This window comes from Boleophthalmus pectinirostris, unplaced genomic scaffold (genome assembly GCF_026225935.1).
Source record: "Boleophthalmus pectinirostris isolate CB_2022bp ecotype Guang Dong unplaced genomic scaffold, ASM2622593v1 HiC_scaffold_15, whole genome shotgun sequence".
Taxonomy (NCBI): Eukaryota; Metazoa; Chordata; class Actinopteri; order Gobiiformes; family Gobiidae; genus Boleophthalmus; species Boleophthalmus pectinirostris.
In genome coordinates this window covers 35,422,995-35,449,964 of record NW_026571070.1, presented here as the reverse complement: position 1 = coordinate 35,449,964, position 26,970 = coordinate 35,422,995, and the positions used below count along the sequence as shown (strand labels likewise).

The window sequence follows — 26,970 nt, the reverse complement described above, 5'->3', positions numbered from 1 at the left end:
GAGTACGGGCTGGAGACCCCAGGATCAAGGTGGGAAACACCTCCAAAGGTTGTGGAGAATGACCGAGCCAAGATCCTGTGGGACTTCCAGATACAGACTGACAGAATGGTGATGGCGAACCAACCAGACATAGTGGTGGTGGATAAGAAACAGAGCAGAGCCGTGGTGGTTGACATCGCAATACCAAGCGATGGTAATATCAGGAAAAAGGAACACGAGAAGCTAGAGAAATACCAGGGGCTCAAGGAAGAGCTGGAGAGAGCCTGGAAAGTAAAGGCATCAGTGGTGCCTGTGGTGATCGGAGCACTCGGGGCTGTAACCCCCAAACTGGAAGAGTGGCTACAACAGATACCGGGAAAAACAACGGACATCTCAGTCCAGAAAAGTGCAGTACTGGGAACAGCAAAGATACTGCGCAGAACTCTCAAGCTCCCAGGCCTCTGGTAGAGGACCCGAGCTCAATGAGGGTGAGAGAGACCTACCACCGTGGAAGGTGAGAAACACATTTTTTTTTTTTTTTTTTTTTAGAGAGAGAGAGAGAGAGAGAGAGAGAGAGAGAGAGAGAGAGAGAGAGAGAGAGAGAATTTATTAACATAATAATAATCCAGTATAAAAATATATATTGTTTTGTCCTTTTGGTTTATACTGTTTCCAGTATAGACCTGCTCACTCTGACCTAAAGTCAGGTCTCTGGAGGGGCGCGCTGTGCTCCTTCTTCATGTTCTTCTGACATATATGACTCCACGCCTTTTTTTATAAACTGTGATATTATATTTTACAGACCATGAATCAGCTAAGTGTAAGAAGTTATGTATTTTATTTAATATCACTGGTAAAGCCATATTTGGTCAGATTAAGGCCTCACATGTGATGTGGTCAGTATTAATATTTCAAACTCGATTTCCAAATAGACTCGATTCTCAATACTGATTCTGATACCATGATGATAAAAAAACACCCTGACAACAGAATGTGATATTCAACATTAAGTGGTAGAAGTTTCTTTTCTATTCCCATGTGTGTTATATGTGTGCAATGGTCAGTGGTGCAGTAGGTTCATGTTGGTCCATATGTGTATACTAGTCTATGTGCTCTTGTACTTGTTCTGATACAGATCAACATCATTTTAAAGACATTCAGTGCTGGGAATGTGACTTTATAGTACTGATACTTTCTCAAATGAGTATCTGGTGTTGATACTAGCTTTAGTATGGATTTGTTTTTCAGTGTTTTTTTTTTTTTTCAATACTTTTGATGGCCCTACTCAGATGTTATCATACAAAGTGATCACTGATATCATCTTGGTGTCATAAGTCCAGTCTTGCATTTTCATCTATTTCCTGTGTGCTGGTTGTGAATGGCCAGACTTACATTAGTACAGACGGTGGTTAGTGGAGGATGTGGGCCTCTGTCTCATAATGATGATACAACATCCTTCCCCCAATAACAAGCCTGTCTCATCGGAACAGAAAAACCTTGGACATTCCCTTCTAATTCTGTTACAAATAAAGTGAAATGCATTGCTAAATATGACATAATATTTGTAGCAATAACATAATCTCCAGGTTTGCCAATTTCAATAGAAAGAGCACCTTTAGTCAAACTGAAACTGTCCTCCTCACAGCTGTGGTGTGTGGCGTGACGTGTGGTGTTTGGGTAAGTAAATGGCCAGTGAACTCATATCAGCGTGATACTTATCTACTAATGTCGGCTATTTTAGAATTGACAAATAGTTACATTTTAAGAAGACATATTTCACTATAACCAGTAGCGCTCTACCTGATTTTTATTGTGAAAAACTAGTTTGTTTTAAAGGGTTTGCAGTGGTCCAAAGTTCCACACTGCATTCAGAGCATTCTAATTATTCACCATGATGCTTTTAGTAGTATAAGCACTTTTCACAACTCTGAGACCAGAACAGAGTTTATCATTACAGTAATCTAAGAAAATAGAAAAGCTATAAAAACTTGTTTGTACCCAAGTCCACACAATGTCTTAACAAGATGGAGTGACTGTGCAGATGTGTGGAGCCTGAGTGATTGTGTATTGTCCAGTTCTACATGTGTTTCTTTTGCCATGTCATGTGACATGCTGACCTCTGACCAAGCTCACAACACACTCAGATATGTGTCACTCCACAGTGACTGTTTGAATCTGATTTGTCAAAGGGTCACAAAACAGCAGAACAAGACAAAAAGTTCTTCCCTTCTGTATGTTTATCATAAACAAAAAAGTCGTATTGTCGCTAAAACAGCCTGATGCACATTTTGTGGGTGTGGCCATGTTTGTTTCGGTTTGTTTGGGCACTTTATCTTTGGCTTCTGCATGAACCTCAGTGCTGCGATGTGATTGGTCGCCTGCTGGACCATACAGAGGATGCATGCCAAGATGGATTCTTGTGAGTTTGTGAACTCACAAATGTCCTGAGAAGCCATTTGCTGTGCAGGGTTAACCGACCTCTGCTCTGAACCAGATATCTCCATGAGGAAACGAAAGAAACAAAACCTGAAGTTATTCTACTACAGATGTTTTTATGGCTCAAAAACCCCTTGAGAAATGTGCATATTTACTTTATTTCCATGATAGGTTTAATACTAGAGTGTGGAACATTCTAGGCAAAGCCATTGCATCTCGATGGACACAAGTAGCCTCTACTCTTCTCTTATTCAGTTCATTTATGATGAGTATTTATGTTTAATTTGTTTGTATTGTGATTGTAATGTATCTTATTCTGTAAAGCACTTTGAGTTGCTTTATGCACCAACAGTCTCTCTGAACGCTTACGTCACACACCAGGAAAATGTTTGGAAATTTGTGATGACAACTTCCTTTGGGCTCTGTTCACAATAGGACGTCTGACAAAATCTAGGAAAAATTAGAAAATGCCCCAGTTTTTTTCATCTCCACGTCAACAATTAATAATTACAGCCATACTTCAATTTCCATCATTTCCCCACTGACACACAACAAGTGCACTGGTACATGTGATTAGAAGAGATGAGGGGTTAAATTCCAGATGATTTCAAACAGCACATACATCTGCAGGCTTAATTTTACCACTGATCACATTTACTTCAGTGGGTTTGATCAGAGTGGGTCGAGCCCAGTGTTGGGAACTCCACTGGTAGCTGTCATTGCATGTTTCCAAATGTCTTCCTGGTTTTGTGCCACAAGGAACTTCTGTTATAACAGGATTAAAGGTGCATCAGAGTGTGTGAAGTAAGGTTTAATTCCGGGACCCCGGATTCCTTTGAAATCTGTTCAAAACTATGTCTTGATTCCTGGGAAATAGCCAAATAAAAATGATAAATGGTGCACGTCTATTTGTTGTTTTACAATAATGTTGATTTGGGATTCTAACTGGTACTTATGCTGAGTCTGACGACAACTACGCAGAAGAAGAAGGGGCACTCCATTTATCTCCGGAGGTCACAGAGTTGTGACACCGATGATGAAGAATTCAACTGATTTAGGTAAAGTTGTTCTGTTTTGTTGTTTATGCCATAGTTATCTGAATAACTTCATATTTTGCGTTAACAGCCTGTTCTCTGTTCTATCATTACTTTCAAGATTAAATGTTTGTTCTTGGTCTCTGATTTTATCAAATTAATTTCCCCTAAATAGTGACTTATAGTCCAAAAAATACTGTACATAAGGTCTAATTGGGATCCAAAAAGTGAACAAAAACAATCGCTGTTATTGATTCCCTGGAAATAAGTGGCCTTGTCCCGGGATTTGAGTCATGTTATTTTCAGGAAGAATATTAAAAGCTATTTCTCTGCGATATCTGTTATGGCAGCATATTTTTTATGCAGCCATAACAAATATGGTATAATTACCTAAGTGATGGATCTGTGGTAATATAAATATTGTCTGAGTTATTTGAGGAAGTGGGCGAGGTGGACACAACAGGTGGAAACTGTGTGCTGCTCTTGTGTCTAATCAGCTGCACTATTTGTGCAAGACCTGGTCAGAAAGACACATTGTGGTCAACAGAGAGGGACAGCAGGGGCCCAAGAGTCACCAAAGGCCTCAAGAGTCACTAGGAGACAATGACACATTGTCCTCCATTACAAAGCATCATTTTTTTTAAGCTCTCAAAATCATGTACTATTGGATGCAAACTATTGGATTGCAAACTATTGGATGTGAGGCTGTCAAACTTCACCATCAACCCCACCATCAGACCACCACCAACAAACACACTACATCCATACTAGGTTATGTGGGTGGCGTGTCTTGCCTGAGGACACAACAAGAGAGTTGTGACTGGCGCCCCCCTGTGGCTCCTGGTTTCCCCAACAGACTCCCATCCAAGTACTGACCAGGCCAGGCCCTGAGAGATCAGGCTTTCACAGAAGGAGTGTTGGCCTCCTCATGACGTCTCCTGCTCCAGCAGAAGGTACATACATAGACCTGTAGAAGTTTGTCCGGGCAGTTGGACATTATACATGGCACTGTACATATTTGTCATAACATGGTAGTCCGCCTAACGCACAGAGGCCAACAGTCACTGAGTGCACTGTACACGTGTGTAGATGAGGCCAGTGCGCCCCCGTGTGTTCAGAAGCAGAACAGCCTCTCCTCTGGATCAAAGTCAGAGAAGTGATGGGCGTGGTCCTGTAGACACGGCTGGCCTGTCATTCAAACGGCTCCACCTCGCGCACATGACGCACACAGGGCGCACGACACGCCTGTTATCGGCCCCATGTGGGGCGCGCACGCCCTTTTTGGACCGCGGCTCTATAATTGAACCGTGCACTGTCACCCCATATTCCACGGAGCAGCACAAAGCCGTGATTATTCCGGAGCATGAGCAGGCTGGGGGAGAGGGGAGTTTCCATGAAGCCGCTGGACGGTCACAAACAGCGGCACTCTGATCCAAATGGCTGGGTCATCTTGGATCTTCTCTCACCTTTTAAGATGTAGAAATGTACTTGCAATATCTTTTACATGTATGTCTGTTTTTAAAGGGAGAAGGCATCTTCTATTGCTATGAAAAGTACTTTCACTGAACCTGTGTCTCCAGAGCCTTAACCTGCAGACAGACACATCAAAGTTTGTCTCATTCCCAGTTTATGGGCAGGCCATGCCACTGAGCTGCAGAGGCTGCACTAGCACTGGTTCATGATTGGCTCAGGTGCTGGTTTAGATAGTGACCATTCAGATCAGAGAGTCCTTTTAGGGTTGTAACTGACATTCCAAATGAGACTCATTCTTCTTTCTGATTGGATAATTCTTGAGAACCAAAACACCAAATGATTTCAAACTCTGCCACCATGTCTGTTGATTTGTCATTAAGAATAAATCAATCCACTCTCAGTGCATTTAGCTGTCACTCTTTCCACACATTCATTACACACGCTCCGAAGATAAGATGAGTCTTGCCCAAGGACACAGAGACAGTCTAGTAAAAACTATCCCCACAAATAGATGCAATATAATTCACATTTTAGCCAAATTAAAACACATTTCTTTCCTCTCAAAACTGTTTCTCACAGTATTCTACTATAAAAGCATTACATATTTTGCTTATATAAATGATGACAAAGATAGATCTTTTAAAATATATTTTATTTTTAAAAAACAAACAGTACAAATCAATCCAATACAAATGCATACAGGAGCATCCGCATTGTCATCAGGTTCCATTAGTCACTTCAGAGTTCAGTTTAAACTCACTACAGAAGAGTCAGGAAACATTAAGTGTATTAAACTGAGGGCAGGGTACAATGGAGCTCATTGCAATAAATATATAAGAGGAAGTAGAAAGACCTTAAAAACATAACAAGAGGACACGTCTCTGAATGTCTCTCACAATGTCAGAAAATACTTCATGGATAAGAGCAGAAATCTCCCAAAAGTTTGTATAAAACAGAACAATCGCAGGCTTCATTCACCCAGACAGATGTAAGGTCCCTCTGTTACCCGAGCAACAACTACAACATCAAACTACAATATACTGTTTATCAGAACCTCATTAAGCTCTGTGTCACTGATGGCCCCTTCACACAGTCACACACTAACACAGAACTAACCAACTAACTACTCAAACTCTCAAATACTGTGAGGAAGTTTAGACTGAAATAACATGCATCCTCTTTCAGGCTCCATTTCAATACCAAGAAACAGACTCAATACTCAATATCGATTCTGGTACCACAATGATACTAAAAAATGCTCTTTCTTTAGACAATAGAATGTGATTTTCAACATTAAATCATAGTACTTTCTTTTATATGCCCATGTGGACTTATATCTGTGTAATACCTCAGTCAAGTGGCCATATACTCGTCTACATGCTCTGTTCAAGATTATTCTAAAGCTATTCAGGAAAAGGAAAGGTTCTGTCCTGCAAATGAGTTTTTTAGTATCGATAGCTGTGAAAAATGTTTATCTAGTTTTAATTATAGTTTTAGTGTTGATTAGTATCTGATTTTCAATACTTTTGACAACCCGACTGGTTACCAGTCCAAATTTACTATGCTCTAGTCTCCTCTGCAGACATTTGAATTACCTCATGGAGAAATGTCAAAATTCTAACATTGTACTTGCTGTTGGTGACATTATGAGACTGTGTGAAGGGGCAGAGGACTGAGTGAGGAGAGGTGCTCTGGACCAGAGCAGACAGTCCACAGTCTACAGGGGACACTGGGTCTATGTACATGCTAACACTGTAGGCCTAGTAGTCCATGCCCTGGCTGTGGTAGTTGTAGTTATCATGGTAGCCCTGGTGGTACTCCTCCCCCTGGTACTCCCCCTGGTACTCTCTGTGGTACTCGCCCTGGTACTCTCCGTGGTAGGGGCCCTGATAGTCGTGCTGGTAGTCGCTGTCGCTGATGTCGGAGCCGTGGGGCCCCTGGGAGCCGTTGCTGTGTATGACGGGCTCTGTGGGCGGGGCGCAGTACTTGGGGTCGTACACTTGGCGTCCCAGGCCGTACACGCTCATGCCACGCTGCGACGCCACTTTGTTTGTGCCCATCTGGAGGGAGATGGTGGAGTTATCCAGGGGCTGCAGTGCCACCTTCTGGTCAAAGATGTCTCTACGAGTGCCAGGGGCAGACATGCCAGCCTGTAGAGGAAACAGACCAGTATTATATATTATTCATTATTAATTGGCCCGAGCCAGTAACGAAGTAACTGGCGAGGGCTACTGTTCTTCGCCGGTTTCTTACGCTCTTTTATTATTATTATTTATTATAATTTTTCCTTGCAAACGATCGCAATTTTGAGGGCCTAAATGAAATGAATGGGAGTCTGAGAGGCAAATTTTTTCGTACGGTCACGAAATTCGGAACAGTGATAGAACTCAAGGAGACAAGCAAAAAAGCCAATCATTGTGCACCCCTATGATGAACAGGAAGTCGGCCATATTGAATCAAACATTCGGCGCCGTTTTGACTTGGGGGTCTACAAAAAGATTCAAGTCCCCGGGGTTTTGTCCAAATGAGCTCAGCTTTGACATGTCACATCTAGAGACATAAACTCACAAAATGCATCAGAAAGAATTTTGATACTTCTTACGGTTCGCCCGTAGCACGCCGGCGAATAACGCCTTCATTTCCTGTTTTTTCAGTGACCTGTCACGGCCACAGGCATTGTCCTACAGAGCTCTAATTCAAATCACAATTGTGTGATCCAGGCCTGAATGTGATGAAATATGAAATCTAATAAAAGTGAACTCTATAGCGCCCCCTAGCATAGACATGAAGCGTGGACATTATCGGATTTGTACCAAATTCGGGAATTAACTTCTGTGCATGATTATAAGACAAAAAGTGCATTACAGACATGATGCATTTTCCACATTTGGCCAGCAGGGGCGCAAAGACTCCCCCAAAAAATAGTTTAAAAATAATTACATCCACAGGGTTAGTCCGATCGTGCTGACATTTGAATCAATAATGCCTGATCCCAGCCTGAATATAATACACTATAAAACAAATGAAAAGTTAACTCTATAGTGCCCCCTAGCATACACATGAAATGTCAACATTATTGGAAATGGACCAAATTCCGGGATTAAATTCTACACATGAATACAAGCAAAAAAGTCCATTACGGACATGGGGCATTTCTCACTGTTGGCCATCAGGGGCGCAAAAACTCCCCCCAAAAAATACAAATGATTACACCCACAGGGTTAGTCCGATCGTGCTGAAATTTGATTCACTAATGCCTGATCCCGGCCTGAATATGATACACTATAAAGTTTATGAAAAGTGAACTCCATAGCGCCCCCTAGCATATACACAACATGTCAACATTATTGGATTTGTACCAAATTCAGGGAATAAATTCTATGCATGATTATGAGCAAAAATATATATAACGGACATGGTGCATTCTCCACTGTTGGCCAGCAGGGGCGCAATGACTCCTAAAAATATTTAAAGGTGCATTATGTAACCTGTCTAATGGTCGAGCTGTCGACCTGGGTGGATGTCGGGAAGAGAGGGTGACGTGCCGGGCCGGTCGCGAGTCCCCGGCGGTCGCCTGGGGAGCGACTGCACACCGGGGCGAGGGCCACCTTCGCCGCGCGCGGCTTTAATTATTCTTATTACTCTGTGATACATTTCTACATACACAGTACATTATACTTCTACATACTACTTATAGTGTCAGGATTTCTTATTTCTTATTTTATTTATTTGTAAAGGGATAGTACATATTAATGAACATTAAAAATTTAAATATGCAAAGATTATAGCCAACGTGGCAAATTTCCATCTTCAGTCCCTCGGCAGGTTGATATAAAATCATCTATAGGACAAGGAAAAGTACAGCAACAATCACACAAAAGTACACAACACCAGCACACTCACTGTACACACAATTAGTTTCAAAACAGTTCATTTGAAGTTCAAAGTCAGAAGTTTAAGAATTAAGTCAAGAGTTAAACCAACAACCCCTCAAAATAAAAGAAAATATAAATTGGTTAAACATGGAGACATATTTGACCATTGAATAACCACTGTTTTAAAGCTTTAGAAAATACTGCCAATGTTGAAAGTTCTTGTATATGAGCAGGCACTGTATTTCATGTTTGAGCTGCTCAATAAGCAAAAGAGAGTTGTCCAAAGGTACTTTTCCTAAACGGCACAGAGCAGTCGCCTCTAGAGCTGCTCTTGTTGTGCGATTTGAATTTCTTTTCACAATCTCCTTTAGAGGAGGTGGAGCAAGATGATTAAAAACTTTGTAAACCAGAATTAAATCTGCATATTTGATTGTGTTAACCCAATTTAGGAATTTGTATTTGTCAAGTATTCTACAACAGTGATAATTTGTGGGCTTTTTGTCTAATACTTTAAGTGATTTTTTTATATATAGTTTCAGCTAATTTAAGAGTAGTTTTGTTTGTCAGAGTCCAAGTAGTAATGCAATAATTTAGGTGTGGCAAAATCATTGAATTTAAATACATAAATGCCGAGTTGGTCGTTAGATTTTTTTCTTATATGACGAAAATTTGATAAATGATATTTGATTTTATTCACTGTTCTTTTGATTTCACAATATTTACAGATTTCTTTCCATATATTTGAGAAAAATGTGTCTTGCCCCAGGACAGATAAAGGCTACAATGCAGTGGCCTTTATCTGTCCTGTAGCAGCTCTTGAGGTCAAAACAAATCAGCTGTGTACTGTCTGAAGTAGCACTTTACATTTGGGTTTACTTTTTGGGGCCTCGACTGAAGTTATTGCATCAGCAGTAGAGCACAAGCCATCTAATTTAGACTTTATATGACAGGACAATGTACAGAGCCATCTCCAAAGACATGTCCAGAGAGTAGAGATGTTCTGTAGGCTGGTCCATCAAAGCATGGAAAAAATTAAGTATTAGATAACCTCAATTAGAACCCTGCATTTGGTTTTAGCATCCAAAAGATGATTTAGGAAGAAATTTGGAAGAAAAGGGAGATGTTTTAAGGGCTGCTCAAGCTGCATGAAGTTTCTGCATGAAGTTTTGAAGCTCCTCCAAATGATTTGGTTTTCCTTAAGAAGCTGTCACAGTCTGAACACTGTTGTGAAGAAAACACCTCAACAGCTTTCAGCTAACATCTTTTGTACTTGAGTGAAGAAATGTTTTGTTCCTGGCATTCTTCCACTCCAGTGTGACAGAAGAACAGAAGAAGCTGATGCTTCACAAAGCGATGTGACGCCCTTAATCAAGCAAATTATGAAGGGAAGCAGATCAGAGATTTTGTCTCCATCTGCACCATGCATTTCTTCAAAGCTCTTGATCTGCCAAAAACATTTTGAACAGTTCCCTGCAGCAGACTGGGCTGATGATGACACTTTCAGAAGGTGCTGAAACTGTTCATTCTAGGAAAGTGTCAATAATGTTTCTGAAAGGAGGTGAAGATTATTCTAGGTTTTAAATGTAGCTGAACAAAGAATGAAGGTCAGAAAATGGATCTACTGCAGGAGTCAAAGACACAGGCACATCTTTAGTGATGCCAACAAAGCCACAGTGGAGCTGGACTTCACTTTTTATGGACTTTATGAACTTTCGAAGTCACTTTTATGCAAGTTTCAAATGATTCAAATAGGCCTTATTTATTTGGTTCAATGTTTATAGTAAAGTGCCTATAGGGCAGTGCTTCTCAAATAGTGGGGCGCCCCTGGGGGGGCGCGAGGCTCCGTCAAGGGGGGCGCGTTTGACCTCGGGGAGCATGCTTTTTGATTTTTTTATTTTGATTTTTTTTTACTGTCTTAAGGGCCGTTCACACCAAAGCGTCAAAAAACGCCTTGACGCCTCTATTTGGACGCCTTTGCATTTGAGTTTAGACGCCCCCGACGCGCATCTTTGACGCTGTGGACGAACAGGACAAAAATACTTGACGCGCGTCCGTTGCCCTGGAAACAAGAGCCCGGTCCCGGTCTTTTCCCGAAACAATGTCAGACCAGACTGAGAGAGTGTTTTTATGACATAAAACATCAAAGGAGGAGATCGGGTCGACGACTGGGGCGTATATATATTTCTACTCCGCTAATGACACTGGATCAGTCCCGGTCTAGTCCTGGTCTAATACCGGTGTGGTCCTGGTCTAATCACGGTCTAGTTCCGGTCTAGTCCTGGTCTAATCACGGTCTAGTCCCGGTCTGGTCCCGGTCTAGTCCCGGTCTAGTCCTGGTCTAATCACGGTCTAGTCCCGGTCTAGTCCTTGTTTAGTCTCGGTCTAGTCTCAGTCTAGTCTCGGTCTAGTCTCGGTCTAGTCTCGGTCTAGTCCTGGTTTGGTCTTGGTCCGGTCCTGGTGTATTCCTCGCGATCGGCTCGGTGATTGTGGCGTATATATTTATTCTCCGTTCATGTTTGTGGTTCTCGTTCTGGTTCTCGGGTCGTTCTTCCTGATAATAACGTCGCTGCGTCTCTGGATACTCGTCCCTGATTGGTTGACGCGGCGCGTCTGACGCGAAAAGTTCAGCATTTTCAACTTCTTGACGCTGACGCCTTGGACGCGCGTCTTGGCCGCTGACGCCAAAACGCTGAAGACGCGCTGCGCTGACGCCAGATTCGCGCCGCGCTGACGCCGAAAACGCGCCGCAATAACGCAGGACGCTCTAGTCGCGCGTCCACATAGACTTTACATAGAAAGTGCAGCCGACAGCAGCCGACAGCATGAAGCCCAATAAATTAAGGCGTCACTTAAATACATTACACCCCAATCACTCTGATAAGCCGCTTGAGATTTTTCAGCGAAAACGTGCCGAATATTGCCGACAATCATCCCGCTTTGTGACTGCTACTTCAGTAAACCAGCGAGCGTTGTTGGCGTCATATAAGGTGGCAGTGTTACGCACAGGTGTACTTATAACAATTTTATAGACAAATGATACTATCTATAGTCACGCGGGGGGGCGCGAGATGTTTTATTCGTCCTAGGGGGGGCATGACAGAAAATAATTGAGAAGCACTGCTATAGGGCAATTTTCAAGTGTCTTGAGGAACCTCTAAATATTCATTCAGTTGCATAAAATTTGGACCCAAATATTTTGGCCAGATATGGAACCAAATGCAGGGTTCTAATCTAGAGAATCTAAAAAAAAACAAAAACATTTTTGGACCACCCTAATGTCCAGACTACAGGAGGTACTTCACACAGAGTAGTGACGAGGCTCAGGAGAAATGGAATCCATTTGGTTTTAGTGCTCAGAACACAGAATTAAAGTGCATTTGGCAGCTTCATATATCTGACTAATTCTCACCTGGTTTGGTGGGAAAGTAACTGTGTTAAAGATTTACCATAGTATTTACATGAGTTAAGAAGCAGTGAGTTCTAACTGACATCCCTCCACCTACATCATCAACTGTTATCAAGTCCATCCAAAACAAACAACTAAATAAATGTGTTGTCAATTTTTTTACTGGTATAATCATAACTGTGTATCTCCTTCCTGTGTAGGAAGTAATATCAAAAAACAGACCTGGAGTTGTGTTTCCTTCACACATGTTTGACACACAAACCCTTCTCTCAAACAAAAAAAAACAAAAACACTCTGTTCGACCTTGTGATATCATGTGAAAGTGTTCCATTGTGTGTGTTGACACTGTAATCATTTGGATGATTTCAGGCCTGGAATTGAGAATTTCCAACTAAACTAAAGGTAAAAGGAGCTGTTCACTTGAAAAATACAAATACATGACACCACAAGGTGGAATAGAGCATTTTGAGCTTTGGAGGTGTAGACAGACTGATAATAAACATGTGTGAATGAAACAAAACAACTCCAGGTCTGTTTTTGATGGCCTAACATCATTCTAGCATGTATTAATGCTAATTTATCATTAAGACCTTTAAATGTAATGATGAGAAGCATGTTGTAGTGAAATGGGTAGTCATACACACGCACACACACGCACGCACACACGCACACACACACACGCACACACACGCACGCACACACACGCACACACACGCACACACACACACACACACACACACACACAGTACCTGGCTGGCTCCCTTGTTGGTGCCCATCTGCAGGCTGATGGTGGTCTGGTCGTAGGGTTTGTCAGTCTGGGTCTTGGGGTCGTACAGGTGCCTTCTGGTCCCGTAGGCGGTCATCCCGGCCTGGCTTGCACACTTGTTAGTCCCCATCTGAACAGCACAGGGTCAGAGTGATCACCATGACAACAGGCTCTCACAACATACATCTCCTCAGAAGATTCAACCACCAACCCATCCATGAGTCCACAACACGTTTACATGCACGCCAAAAATCTGAGAGGAAGAGTGAGGGGGTAGGGTGTGGGAGTCTAAAGAACAGTGTGATTGGTCTAGAACGGGGGTCTCCAACCTGTAGCTCGGGAGCTACCAGTAGCTCTCCACCCCCTTCCAAGTAGCTCGCCAAGGAATTTCTGAATTCTGTGTATTGTGGATAATAAGTAAAATTTGATTTATTTACCATTGTAAATGTATCATTTTGATGCCTAACTTGGTGCACCGATAAATGGATAATGGTTTATGTTTTATAAGCATCTAACTGTTCCCCATCTAAGGGCGTGGCTCTTATATTTACTCAGTTTCTTTGTGACTGCTGAAATTGGTAGCTCTCTGGCATTTTGTTTCGTAAAGGTAGCTCTCAGGAGAAAAAAGTTGGAGACCCCAGGTCTAAAAGGTATTGACACTTCAAGCTCCACCCCTGGAGCTAATGACTGGGTAATCTGACTTTGCTGATGATCAGATTTTCCTGCCCATGTAACATTATCATGTAACAGTGCAGTGAGTGCGTTACCTGCAGTCCGATCACACACTGTCCTGCCTTGATCTTGCCCTCGTCAAAGTGCCTCTGGGCTTTGTCTGCGTACTTCACTCCAATGTCCACTTTAGTGTCCAACCCTTTAGTCTTGGCCTGCGGGGGACACACAGAGCTAAGTACAGGTGATGATAACAGGGGGCGCTGTTGTCCTCCTCATACTCACCATACTGGCCAGAGCCAGCAGAGAGGTCTGGACCTGAGTCATGTTGCCGTTCTCAAACAGGTCGTTGGCCTCAAAGATGTCGGTGGGCTTGAGGCCATACACCAGCATGGCTTTGATGAAGTTGCCCAGGTTCTCCAGCTGCAACACACCCCCACACACGCACACATACAGAACTTAGGAACAAGCCAGAACATCATCACACACCAACAGGACGTCTACAGCTGTGCTAATCTAAATGTCCTCACAGCAGAAACTGTGTGCTTTGGAAATACCACATTCGAGGGGTCCGCTCGGCCGCGGTCCAGCAGGTGTGGCAACAGGGACTTTACACACTGCACTTTAACACTAACACAGACACAGTTACATATTACATATTTTATTTAAATTATAAATTTGAGAGAGAAATAGAACGTATGAGTTTTTTTGTCCTCAAACATTGTTTGCAGTTTGTGTATTTCATCTGCTTTGAATAGAAAAACAAATGCACTTCTCACACCTTTTTTTTTCTGTGGTTTTCATACAGCAAAAGGCAAATTGAACTGATTCCTGCCTCATGAAGCCCAAAATAACATATACTCCCATGTTTCTTTGTGAACTCTTCAGTCTGTGCAGCAGACTGCAGTGGAAGTGTCACTTAGCCTAAAGCTGCATTTACAGGGCTGTGGGTTGGGCCTTTGCAGAGGGACTCCACTATCCAAAGCTCACCACAGACTGACAGGGCTGCTGTTACCTGGTGCCAGTTGAGCTGGGAGTGGTTGATTTTCTTGATGGATCCAGGCTGCAGTTTCTTCATGAGTCTGAAAGCACAGGACAGTCACAGAGTGGCATTGAGGTCCAGTCACTGCAGGAGAAGGACTGTGAACTTCATTTTCATAGGAGGCAGACATGACTCTGTTATGAGGCTGATGGAAGTTAAAATGATGACATTACTCACACGGGCACCAGATGTAGGGTTATTAAAAGTGTGTGTTATTTGTAGGACCTATTAAAGTGTGTGTTTTGTGTCAGAAAAGACTGGAATAAGCAGGGTACCAGAACTCATTAAAGTTCAACACAAATATTAAAGAAAAAAATAATTCTCTGAAGGGAAAAAATCTTCAATTTAAGGAATTTTAAGATTTAACTCACATGTCTCACATCACACATTTAGACAGCCTACAGTGGTGTTCACTTGAGCCATGTCTATAGCATTTTAACAGCACTACACATAAATAGCTGTAATCTTTGCATAAAGTCAAATCTCCACAGTTCAGCCCTTCTCCAGGCCCCTGTCTCTCTGTTTCTCAGCAGACTCACTCGCAGAGGATGACTCCATCTTTGAGGCCTTTCTGGAAGTTCTCCCCGATGCTCATGCCCGTCATCTCCTCGATCCAGAAGCGCAGCTCCTCCTCCTTCTGCAGATCATACTTCTGAGCAATCTGAAGATACATAAGCACAAGTCTATATAAGGGCAAAGGAAATGAGACTCCTCCACTAATCAGAGGAGCAGGCCTGACAGTCGAACAGCGTGTGGAGCGATGGGCTAATGGGGTATGAGCCTGTGGAGATGCACCAGAGCTCTTCTCAGTCATGTTCACAGTTTTATTTTGCCTCAGTGATGAGATAGCTGTGTGTGAGGTGGCATAGTGGCATTATTTAAAGAAGTACTATGCAACTTTTCACTACCACATGCTCATCTCCATGCTCCACTGTATGGCTTTGAAGTTGACCCATAACAGATCTGATGTAACCGGATGTCATCACCTGGTGGTCTCCAAGGAGCAATAACACCTACTAATAAAATTCATCAAGTTTTCTGTTTAGATCATTTTGCACATTTGTTTTTCAGACAAATGGTGACAGCTGCTCACTAAAACATGTCATAAACAACACATGAAACTAAAGCAATAACATCTCCATGGAGATGAGCAGATGGTAATAATAGCTAATACTGCACAAGCAGAGACAGAGTTTAAAAGGTAAGGCACTCAAAGACAAAAAAGTGAATACACTGCAGTCAAAAAAAAGACTGAGGCTCTTCACCAGGTGAGAATAAAAGTCCCTTATTGTAACATGGACTAGCTCTGACTGTCCACTTGAACAATATTTTTCAGTATTTCTCTCATGCACCTTCTCACACATTAGTGGGGACATTTTTCTTAATATGAGGCCTACATGATGATATTTGAGTTATACATGGTCCAATGATGAACTTAACCTAAACCATTACAGATCCTAGAACTAACTAGTTGAATGTTTCATTGTGCTATTATACCACATTCTGTTTCAGATGATTCACTGAAGGCTTTACGGTGCTTATCCTGATTTAAGGTTATTGTGAAAGTGATACAAGTCATTTCAATATAATCTATCATGAGCTTTACAGAATCAATACAAGGACCCGACCCATATGGATTTTTTTTTTGGATCTGATATGATGCCAGTCAAATGGGATTTGGAGGTGCCGATAGCCGATATAACAGACAAAATTTAAATTCACAGCAAATCTTCAACTGATAAAGCTCAGATTTGGCTTTATTAGATTTTAAGTTGGGTTTAGTTAGGTTACATTTACTGTCATATTTAAAGAAAGTAGGTTGGCCTAATGGTATTTTTACATTTTAGTCTGTAAACAAAGTAAACAAACTACCCTTATTTGCCTTTAGCGGTCAGTGTAAACGGTGCATTCAGGGGCAGTATGGTATCACAGACACAGACAACTTACTCCTCTTGAGAAATACCGATGTGGTGCCACATATCAGGATGTTGATCTGTCTGTAAATTGGATTAAATGGACATAAACCAGAGAGTCCAAACTCTATAATGGGGTAAAACATGCTGACATGGACTGTCGGCCCATAGCCGATATGTCTCCAAGTGCCCTATCAGCCAACCAAAATATCAGATGGGCCCTAATCAATACTTCTCACTTTGTTATTGTGACCTAAGTGTGGCCTAAGCGTGGCCTAAGTGTACTGAAGTATTTCTTCAGAAAAGTTAAGCCTGACTGTTCTCCACACAGAAGGCACTGAACCACGGCAGCAGCTCATAGCAGTTGCTATCAGGACAGAACCTTGCCCAGGCCAGCACAGCCACATGCCAGCGAGCACGCTGGCGCCCGGGGCACCGGTGCCCCGCACGCTGGTGCCCCACACGCCAATAGCGTGTTGTGGACATGTCCCTCAGTGTAGCACAGTGCTCCATTAGCCTCCTGAGCACAGCCTACAGCAGAGCTAATAACAGAGGACCATCTGCTGAGGGACACGTCTCATTTGACTCTGAGGAGATGATTACAGGGACAACTGTCCTCTGCAGCAGCTATTCTCAGACCATCAGCTCCTCAGGCTCAGGAAAGAGAGGAGGAGGAAGAGGGAAAGGAGGAGGAGCAGGAAGAGGGAGAGGAGACGGCGGGGGGAGAAGAGGTGGAGGGAGCAGAGGAATGGGAGGAGAGTTTAAGAGTTTATTTTGTTGATGTTCTAATGCGGCTGTGCTGATTCAGAGGAGCTGCTGCTTTCATTTGCTCATGCTGCACAAAGAAGCAACCAGAACAGAACAATGAGCTGTCCGTTCCTCACATTTCCCATGAGCCTTTATGCAGACTGTCAGCATCACAGTAAAAGCAAAAACAATACAATGCTGTGACTTGTGGGACACACAGTGTGTGGTAGTAATATCCTATAGATAGATGTGGAAAACCAGCTCTGATGAGTATTTTTAACTTGACTAAAACACTCTACACTTCATATGTACATTTCTATCCCCATGTGTGTTATATGTATGTAATGGTCAGTGGTGCAGTAGGTTCATGTTGGTCCATGTGTGTGTACTAGTCTATGTGCTCTCGTTTAAGCCCTGTCAGTGGGACATTTTTAGTATCAGTACCTGCTCAAATTAATATCTAGTTTAAGTTTTGGGTGGAGGAGGAGGAGGAGGGGGAGGAGGAGTGAGCTTGCAGAGGAGGAGCTGGCGCAGTGACCCTCAGAGCATTGACCCAGTACTGGACAAACACTAAATCAATGTGTAACCAGGACAACAGACCCACAGCAGACAGAGGAGGGGGTGGAGCCAGCGGTGGTACTCTATTCAAAGTATCTCTACTTCTAATAATACTACTGTTCCTCAAGTACTGTTACACTACACCAAGAAAAAGTACTACCATTGATCAGGGATGCACTGATACTGATACTGGTATCAATTATTGGCAATAATACTTTAAAATTAGCTGGATGGGGTATTGGTTTCATGATATCGGTCCAGCCTTTAATTGGTTGTAAAAATACTTATACTGTATGTACACGCTGAGAACGTCTTGTAATGTTTGAACTTTTATTCATACAATGCAGTTCAGCATGATGTGAAGGAGAAATTACATTACATTACATTACATTACACTATTGTATGTCTGTAATAAGTGAACTGAAAATAAATGCCATTTTCCTCTACTCTGGTACTGGTGAATATCCTGAATATCTCCTCTTTTGGGTCTGGACTTTCGGGTCTGGACTTTCGGGTCTGGTCTTAAGGACGCTCCCATGGGGATGTTTTCAGGAGATGCCAATAAGAACCTCCAGTAGACCATCTCTACTATGTTGTTATTGTGGATCTGTGGACTGGCAAAAATGGTGTCAGTCCTGACCAGAGACTGTGTATATAAATGGACAGAGCTAGTGTCTTCCGCACTTCCAGCTCCTACTGACCCTGGCGCCCACTGACTTACATTGGAATATTGTGGCCCCACTCTATGTGATCCTGGTGTTTTTATTCCGCTATTTTGTCTGATTTAAAAAAAATAAAAAATAAAAAATCCTATTTCTAATATGAAATCTGGGTCTAAATTGGCCCCTAGGGGACCCCTGAAACCATTAGCATTGCGAACTTCATTTGAGTGGAGCCAAGTCTCGCTTAGTTCACTTCTTTATACAGTTTATTGTCCTGAACCATCTAGAGCCTGTCCCGGTTTAGTCCCGGTTTAGTCCCGGTTTAGTCCCGGTTTAGTCCCGGTTTAGTCCCGGTTTAGTCCCGGTTTAGTCACGGTTTAGTCACAGTTCAGGGTCATGACCAAGGAAAGAAATAGAGAAATGTCAAAAGGAGAAATTCAATTTGTCAACTGGACAAGTTTATTTTGGTCAACAATTTTTCACAGCTTGGATGACCAAAATAAACTTTTGTCCAGTGGACACATTTAATTTCTCCTTTTGCCATACATTCTACCTGGACGAGTGAGGGATTTTACACAGAGAGAAATGTGTCCTCTGCATCGGACCCATCCTTCTAGTCATCCTGTTAAGACACACACCGGCCTGGGAGACCCAGGAATCACACCCAGAACCTTCTTGCTGTGAGATCTGAGTGCTAACCATTCAACCTCCTCAGGTCAGAGCAGGGACAATACAAGTGAAGACAGCCTGTCCACTGTAGAGCTAGAGGAGCAGAGCCAGAGGAGCAGAGCCAGAGGAGCAGAGCCAGAGGAGCAGAGCCAGAGGAGCAGAGCCAGAGGAGCAGAGCCAGAGGAACAGAACTAGCCTGTCTACTGTGTCCACAGCAGAGACAGAGGAGTGGGGGCCAGAGGGTCCCCATTGGCCTGCACTATTTGAGGAATGTGCAGTGTAGAGCTGTGCAGGAGCAGCAGAGCGCACATCATCAGGCCTTATGTAAGGGCCCCCAGACCGGCCCCTGGCTCCAGTGTCTGTGTCCTCACCACTCTGACACTGCACTTCACAGTAACAGAGGGCCCTGAGGAGGAGGAATGATCACGTGGACATTTAGTATTCACTTAGTCCTAAAAGTAACAGGCAACACAGAGACACACAAGACACACGTCTGTTCTGACTGACTGAAGTAAAGTACATCAGACTCTTGGGGGAGAAATCATTTGTTCAGTTGGTTCTGGTGCTGTGGGTCTTCCTGAGAGTGTAGTAAATTACTGTCGACCATCGTTACCAAAAGCTCTCTCGATGAAATGGTTTATTTCTTAGCTCTTCTTTACTGCATGTCTTCATTTGTCTCTACACCTTCCATGGGAACTACAGTTGTGGATTTGCTGCAGAAACTGGCACATTTACAGAAATGTTCATGAACACGTACTGCCCTGTTCAAATCCAGCAGAACACTGACCTGAGCCTCTGACCATGTGACTGTCAGAGGTCAGAGGAGACAGGGAGTTAAGTCTTTAAGGGGAGTCACTCCTCTGCTTTCCACAAGGACCACACAGTAGAAACTTTTAAAGGGATTTATCCAACTAAAATGTGTCAGCCTCTGAACTACAGCTGATCAGAAGAAACAGATGACTCTGTCCAATGTGTAAAACATGATTTTCAGTAAAAGAAGAGGTACACCCGTGTCGGTATTTGGTACTATGATTACACATAATTGTTTAAATATGTCAGCCGTATTGAAAATGTTCTATTTTTTGTTCTGGAACAATTAAAGTGTATAGTTATCTATAAATCCACAAAAAACCCCTGAGCCCCAGTGACCAGATGACAGTTCCAGAGAGTCAACAGTTCCACACTTGCATCCTGAACCTGCCTCAAAGAGGATTATGAAACAAGTCAACAGAGGACGGGGCAGTCGAGAGATTTCTACTCCTCAAAACTATTTCACTGAAACACCGAATGTGGAAAAAATGCAAACCCCAGTCTCTATGGAGACCAGAGCCCTTTTCATACCAAACTTTAACTTCAGTTTCATTGCAGTTCCAAGGCTGATTTTATGACAACAACGTGCCTTCAATTTGTAACACGACTCAATGTTTATGTTTACACCTCCTCGGGGTGCCTCGGATTCTTCTGCCCACAAAGCACCTCTTTTTAAAGGTCTAGACATGTCCTGCTGATCCATAAGAGGACAGAAAAGGGGGCGTGGCAAAAGCTCAAAACTATTAGAATAAATAAATGACGCCATCATTTAGTCATTCACCGACTCACTCGAGTCCTGTGACTCCTGAACATCCAAAACATCAAGATGATCACGATCATCGACATGTGAAGCAGTTAAAGCGAGGCTTTAGAACAGCACAGTGCACAGCTCTTTGCCCCATCCTCCAGCACCACTAGGACAGAATCAGGAGCACGGCGCAAACAAGTTCACTGATAAATCACAAGTAACTGATAAAATCATTGTATAATCATTTAAACAGACTCCAAGACTCATGAGCTCAGCTCAGAGCAGGAATTACACTAAAAACACTAAAATGATGTGTGTTTTTGAGGATACAGCTATTTCTGTCATATTCACTGGACTTCTGTGATCTAAACAACTAACTGAATCATCAAACGAATAATCTTGTGATTAATTGATTTATATCATCCATTAACTGATTCATTTAATCACAGTGCAGCGCACAGAGACCCATGTCCAGACCTGAGGCTGGTCTTGGTCATGAATACTTCAGTGGCCTCTGGAGCTCAACACTTACTTGGTTCAAGAAGAGAGATCACTAAATTACTGAAATGTGGATGACATCTAAAACCTCTTCAGGCATGTTTTTGATGTAGGAACAATATTATAACAAGGTAAAAAGATCCAAACGTGGATTTTGCTTAATACTCCCTCCTACTAAGTTTGTAAGCTTGCTCAAGTCTAATCACTAATCAGCTACGAGGTGAAAACAACACAAAATCTAAACTAAACTGCTAACTTATTAAAACAATTTGTCAAATTTTCTGTTTAAAATGTGTTTTTTGAACTGGAATCCCTGTTATGGACATTAGGTAACACTTTGCTGCTTAACCTCCATCCTGCCTTTAAACTCTTCATATCTGAATCTTTCTACAGTCTGTGGGAAAATGAATGGGAAATGTCCAGAAGCACAGTCAGCTCTGCAGTGGGCGGGGCTGTGGACCTCTATTGTGAATGTTTTTGGTTTATGAGGGAACTGGAGTCCCAGAGGAAATCCACACATCATACAGGCTGAGTCCTGGGTTGAGTCCTGGGTTGAGTCCTGGGTTGAGTCCTGGGTTGAGTCCTGGGTTGAGTCCTGGGTTGAGTCCTGGGTTCAACTCTGGGCTCTCCACCCAAACCCAGAGCCCTCTCATTATCTGCCATCACCCAGAGTCTGTTCACACCATTCTAGTGAGGCCCTCCATGTGCTGTAGACACACCCACACACACACAAACACACACACACGACCGCACAAACACATGCACACGGTTTTCCACACTTCTTTGGAACATTACATTGGCTTACATTCATTTACCTGATTCTAAATATAAACAGCGCTGTACCTGATTTTGAAAAACGGCAAAAACAGAACTCGTTCATTGTAAACAACAGAACTCGTTCATTGAAAACAACAGAACTCGTTCATTGTAAACAGTTTGCAGTGGTCCAAAGTTCTTCCTCACTTACCTTATGCATCCTGAGCATCCTGAGCATCCTAAATATTCACTGTGATGAGATTATATGCACTTTTCACAACTCTCAGAGACCAGAGCAGAGCATTGATATCACAGTAAAGCTAACAACAACTAGCCTGCCAACACACACAATTATTGGACAATAAAACACTTTATAATTAGACGCAGACAGCACACTGCAGACTTATTTTGACTCAAGTGCTGCTTATACAATACATCTGTGCTGGGGCTAGGCACATTCTGCTCAGATACATGGGAAAAACTCAGATCTGAACTTTAAACCATGTTGTTGATCTAATAATAAAGGATTTACGTCACAAGGGCCTGATTTGTCTCGTCATCAGGGAGGCAGGTCCCCTTGATGTGAGTGTGTGCACAGATTGAGTCCACAAAATGTGAGAAATACCCGCCCACACATACAGAGCAGACAGACACAGAGGTTTGTGCTTTCTGAGGTCTTTGAAATCTGGAAGTCCTGATTTAGATGATACATCTGCTGGCTGCTTCCTTTAGCCCACGTTCTTTATGTTCACTTCAACAGTCTAGTCTGTAAAACCAATCAGGGTTTGGTCCTGTTCTAGTCTAATCCAGGTCTGGCCCTGATCTAGTCCAGATTTAGTTCTGGGTTTAGTCATAGTTTAGCTCATGTTTAGATCTAGTTTAGCCCAGGTTTATTTATAGATAACGTCCCAGTTTTAAAAAGCCTTGATTCAAGTCACTGCAGAGTCAGTAAGAAAGACTTAGATTTGTGTTTTTCGATCTTTCTTTCTGGCGACACACTTTTTTTTACCCACTAAAGGTTTACCAGATGACACCATTTTGGAAAAAGAGCAAATATTTTCCTTGGTCTGTGTCTGCTTTGTTAGATTTGGGACATGACATGTTTCTCCACTGGTTCCGAAGTCACTGAGGACCAGGTCATTTAAACTGTACATTGTTCATTAAATGCATGTGTGCATTCATTATTCAAGGCACACAGAGCAATACCTCAACATTAGTTCTCCTGCATACTGGTTGAAAATCAATGATCTATGTATTCTCCAAGAGTCATTTAAACTGCTTTAACATGGAGCTTAGTGGAGCAGACCAGTGTGGTTTTCCCTCTGCCTGCTAAGCTTCTGCCTGTTGGAATAGATGTCGACATCAGATGATTAGAGCGTTTCTACAATAACACTGATTTAGACTATTGGACTGGACTTGCAAATGATTAGGTAAGAGTTTAATAGCAAAATAACCAATGATTAAGTTTTTAATATTCTGGCAGTTTCAATTCCATTAGTTAGGCCTACGCAGTACCTACTCTGGAGCACAGGTGGGTAGTGCAAAGTACTTTTTGGTAGCATTTTACTCCTACTTGAGTAGAAGTTTTGTTGAAATAAAAACAGTCTTATTAGTAAAAGTTGGTTTCTCTTCCCACTATGAATGAGTCTAAAGTGATAAAATCTTTATGTGACAATCTGAAATGATCATTTGTGTTTCTTGCAGTTCCTTCAGTTATGATTTAGTTTGTCTCATGTTTGTGTCTGTCCTTTGAAAATACCAGATTTTGTGACTTATGTAATATTTGGTCTTTTATCCAACTTACTTTTACATCATAATAAATCATGTTTCACATCCAAAGTGTTACTCTTCTCTTACTTAAGCTGTTAACTGTTGAACCACTAATTTTTACTTGAGCAGTAGGCTATTATTTTTGAAGTAACGGTACTTACATAGTACATACTCATCTACATCTCTATCTATCTATAAATGATTTATTTTTTTTTACTTTTACTTGAATAATAGGTCTATTATTCCAGCAAGTGGGCCTAAAAATACTTGTCGTTATTGATTCAAAGGCTTCAATTAAGATGCACACTAAAGGTGGGCAGAGCAGCCAAAATTTTTACTTAATTAGATGAACTTTCCTGCAAAATAACTAGAAGCACAAAGAAGTAATCCAAGAAATTACTCAAACAAATTACTTAAACAAGTATTTGTAGAAGAAAACTACTACTCAAGTAACAGTAAGTGTTGGGATGTAACTTCTGATTTATAATTTGAAGTAAATGTAACGTGAGGAACAAAACATTTAATAATGCTCAAAATGTGGCATTTTCAAAGGACAGACACAAAAATGAGACAAACTAAATCAGATGTGAAGGAGCTGCAAGAAACACAAATGTTCAAATCATTTCAGATTGTCACATAAAGCTTTTGTCACTTTAGACTCTCACAGTGGGAAGGGGAATTAGTAATGTTACTTCATGAGTAGGATACTGTTTTGGCTACTCTACACCCACCTTTGTACTTGAGTATTTACTTTTACTTGAATACTTGGCCTATTATTCCAGCAATAGTAAACTTATATTACTCTAAAATAGTAGTACTTTTAGTAAGTGTCCACACTAGTTGCCAGATCTGATTCTTAGTCTGTAATTAAGTTGCAAACTAGTTGCTCGATCAGTGAGTGGAAAATTCTGGAACGTAGGGCTACATTTTTGGGACAATAACCGTGACGAGTCCAGTGCGTATCGATGGAGAGCTTTTTGCGCATTCTCCAAACCTGCACCAACGCTTCTAAAACCACTGGAAACAAAGTCAATACGCGCAAACAAACAATTCTGATCGTTCTGAAAACTTCCACTTACTTTGCTCCTGACTTCTGCCGACAATCCGTACGCTGGCCCCTTGTTAAAATGAGTCATTGTCTTTCGTAAAAAATCCTCCGTTCCAAAGTTTGCACGGCGCAGCGATGGATCCTCCTCTTTAACGCGGTGTCTTGGGGGTGTTTGACCGCAGACGAGCGCAGGTATCCCGCAAAGAGTGTGCAGATTCCACCGTGTGAAGACTGGAAACGGGAGAGATCACTTTCTTTGACCGAACTGTCCAACTTTTTCCAGCACAAAAATGTCGCACGGAGATGGAGAAGACCGGAGCCAATCAGAGCGCAGCGTTCAGGGAGCCCACGCCCTCTGCTGATGCGCCATTTGGATCGATCGTGCCAAAATCAAATCAGTTCTGGATTATGGTTTTTCATGTGCGTAATAATACTGAAAAGAAGCGGGATTATGATTCTACATCTCTCATACACGCGGGGGTAGATTATTAAAAGTCTCTCCACGCAGACGGACGGTTGGAAAACACCTGGAGGACAAATTTCCACTCACAAAAACAGCCTACTACACGGAAAAAGAGAGCAAAGAGTTAAAAGGCCCATATTGCACCATTTTCTGATCCAGTTTTTAGAACGTTGTTTCCTCATCAAAAACAGACCTGGAGTTGTGTGTTTGTTTTCTTCACACATGTTTAACACACACATCTTGCATATTTGCATATTTAGTTCTTCTGTCACAAGGAAAACACTGTTCCACCTTGTGATGTCATGTGTTTTTAAACTCCACACACTTTCAGTAGAATCATTTCAACCCTGGAATTGCCGAACTCTACAAAACTGAATCTCAGAAGAATCAATTTTGTGCAATATAGGACCATTCATGAATCAGTGCTAGTGCAGCCTCTGCAACACAGGTTCAGTTGTCATAGAGCTTTTACAACACAGACTACATACAGGCCTGTTAATGTGCACTGTCAGTAAAATGGCCTCAAATAGCTGTGAACCCCTGGGAAAAAAATACAACAGCTGTATCCTAAAATGTATAAGGATCAATAATAGTTTGTTAAAAGTGAACAACTTTGTGCTTTTCCTGGAATGTTCCACTGTTTGGCCTTAACCTGATCTGTCCCACATTTTCAACATCACCATTTTACAGCCTGAGAGCCACGGCCTGGCATCCTGCTCCCCTTGCTTCAGTTTAAACTGCCTCTGTCCTCCTCTAGTCTGAAGAACATCTCAGCTCCACCACCATCACTACATCACCACACTCACCTGCTCATGATTGTACTGTAAGCTGGGGCGATTCTCCACTGATCTGGTGTCTCATTTAGGAAGCATGGGTATGTATCAAAGTGTTTTTACAGGACTTTCCATGTTAAGTTTATGATCTATAAAAAGACACCTTTTTCTGATGGAGGGTCCGCCACCTGCTTGTCTCATGATAAATATGCTTTTGATTGGCCTGAGTGTTCCAGTCTGGTATTCAACTTTTCCCTGTACATGGAGACAAGAATTTGCATGTATGTAGTTCGGTTCCAAAACTCTGAGCTGTGCATGTGAGGCTTTCAGAGATGAGCGAGAAGATCAGAGCTCAAAAACATTCTCAGCACGTTTGAGGGAGTTCAGTTAAAATTCTATATTCAAGTTTTATAAGAGACCTCTGACTTTAGCTTTGGCTACAATCCTGCATTTTTACATGCAGGTTTTTTCTTTTGCATTATCTTGTGTTTTAATGCGTTGTCATGTAAATATAAATACAAACAAACCTGCTCTGGCAACATCTCTTTGTTGTTACCATTGATACAGAGGAGTCTAATGCTGGAGAAGTTTCCATGTCTACTAATTACATTTCCAGTGATTATTGAACAACTGAACACAAAACTGTTTCATACAAAGTCTTGTGACATTTCTGAACAATATGCAGCCTCACATGTGTAAGTCTCCAGCACATGTGTCCGCAGAGACCTTAAGGCTCAATAGGCCTTGTACAGAATACAGTGTAACTCTTCATATTCAAACTGGCCCATCCTCAAAGCAGGGTCAGAGGTCACTGAGACACAAGTTTCCCAGAGAGAAAGAGAGAGAGGGAGGGAGAGTGGGAGCGGGAGGAAGAG

The 26,970-nt window shown here is 42.1% G+C and overlaps 1 protein-coding gene across 1 annotated transcript; it reads right to left on the bottom strand.

Moving 5' to 3' along the window:
- Nucleotides 1–5,557: 5,557 nt before the first annotated feature.
- cnn3a (calponin 3, acidic a) lies at nucleotides 5,558–25,154 on the bottom strand. Its single transcript, XM_020940728.2, has 7 exons — nucleotides 24,891–25,154; nucleotides 15,220–15,341; nucleotides 14,654–14,720; nucleotides 13,924–14,061; nucleotides 13,737–13,853; nucleotides 12,953–13,099; nucleotides 5,558–7,072 (listed from the first exon to the last, which is right to left on the bottom strand). The coding sequence occupies exons 1-7, from the start codon at nucleotides 24,945–24,947 to the stop codon at nucleotides 6,683–6,685; spliced, it is 1,038 nt and encodes a 345-aa protein (XP_020796387.1). The 5' UTR covers nucleotides 24,948–25,154; the 3' UTR covers nucleotides 5,558–6,682.
- Nucleotides 25,155–26,970: the final 1,816 nt, after the last annotated feature.

Bases quoted from the DNA above. Each gene is read 5' to 3' on its own strand.
- cnn3a (XM_020940728.2), bottom strand. From the start codon at position 24,947: ATGACTCATTTTAACAAGGGGCCAGCGTACGGATTGTCGGCAGAAGTC. The intron at 13,100-13,736 runs GTAACGCACTCA...TGTGCTGTTCAG, and splicing joins AGTGTGTGATCGGACTGCAG to ATGGGGACTAACAAGTGTGC. The intron at 7,073-12,952 runs GTACTGTGTGTG...TTTCCTCTACAG, and splicing joins CCAACAAGGGAGCCAGCCAG to GCTGGCATGTCTGCCCCTGG.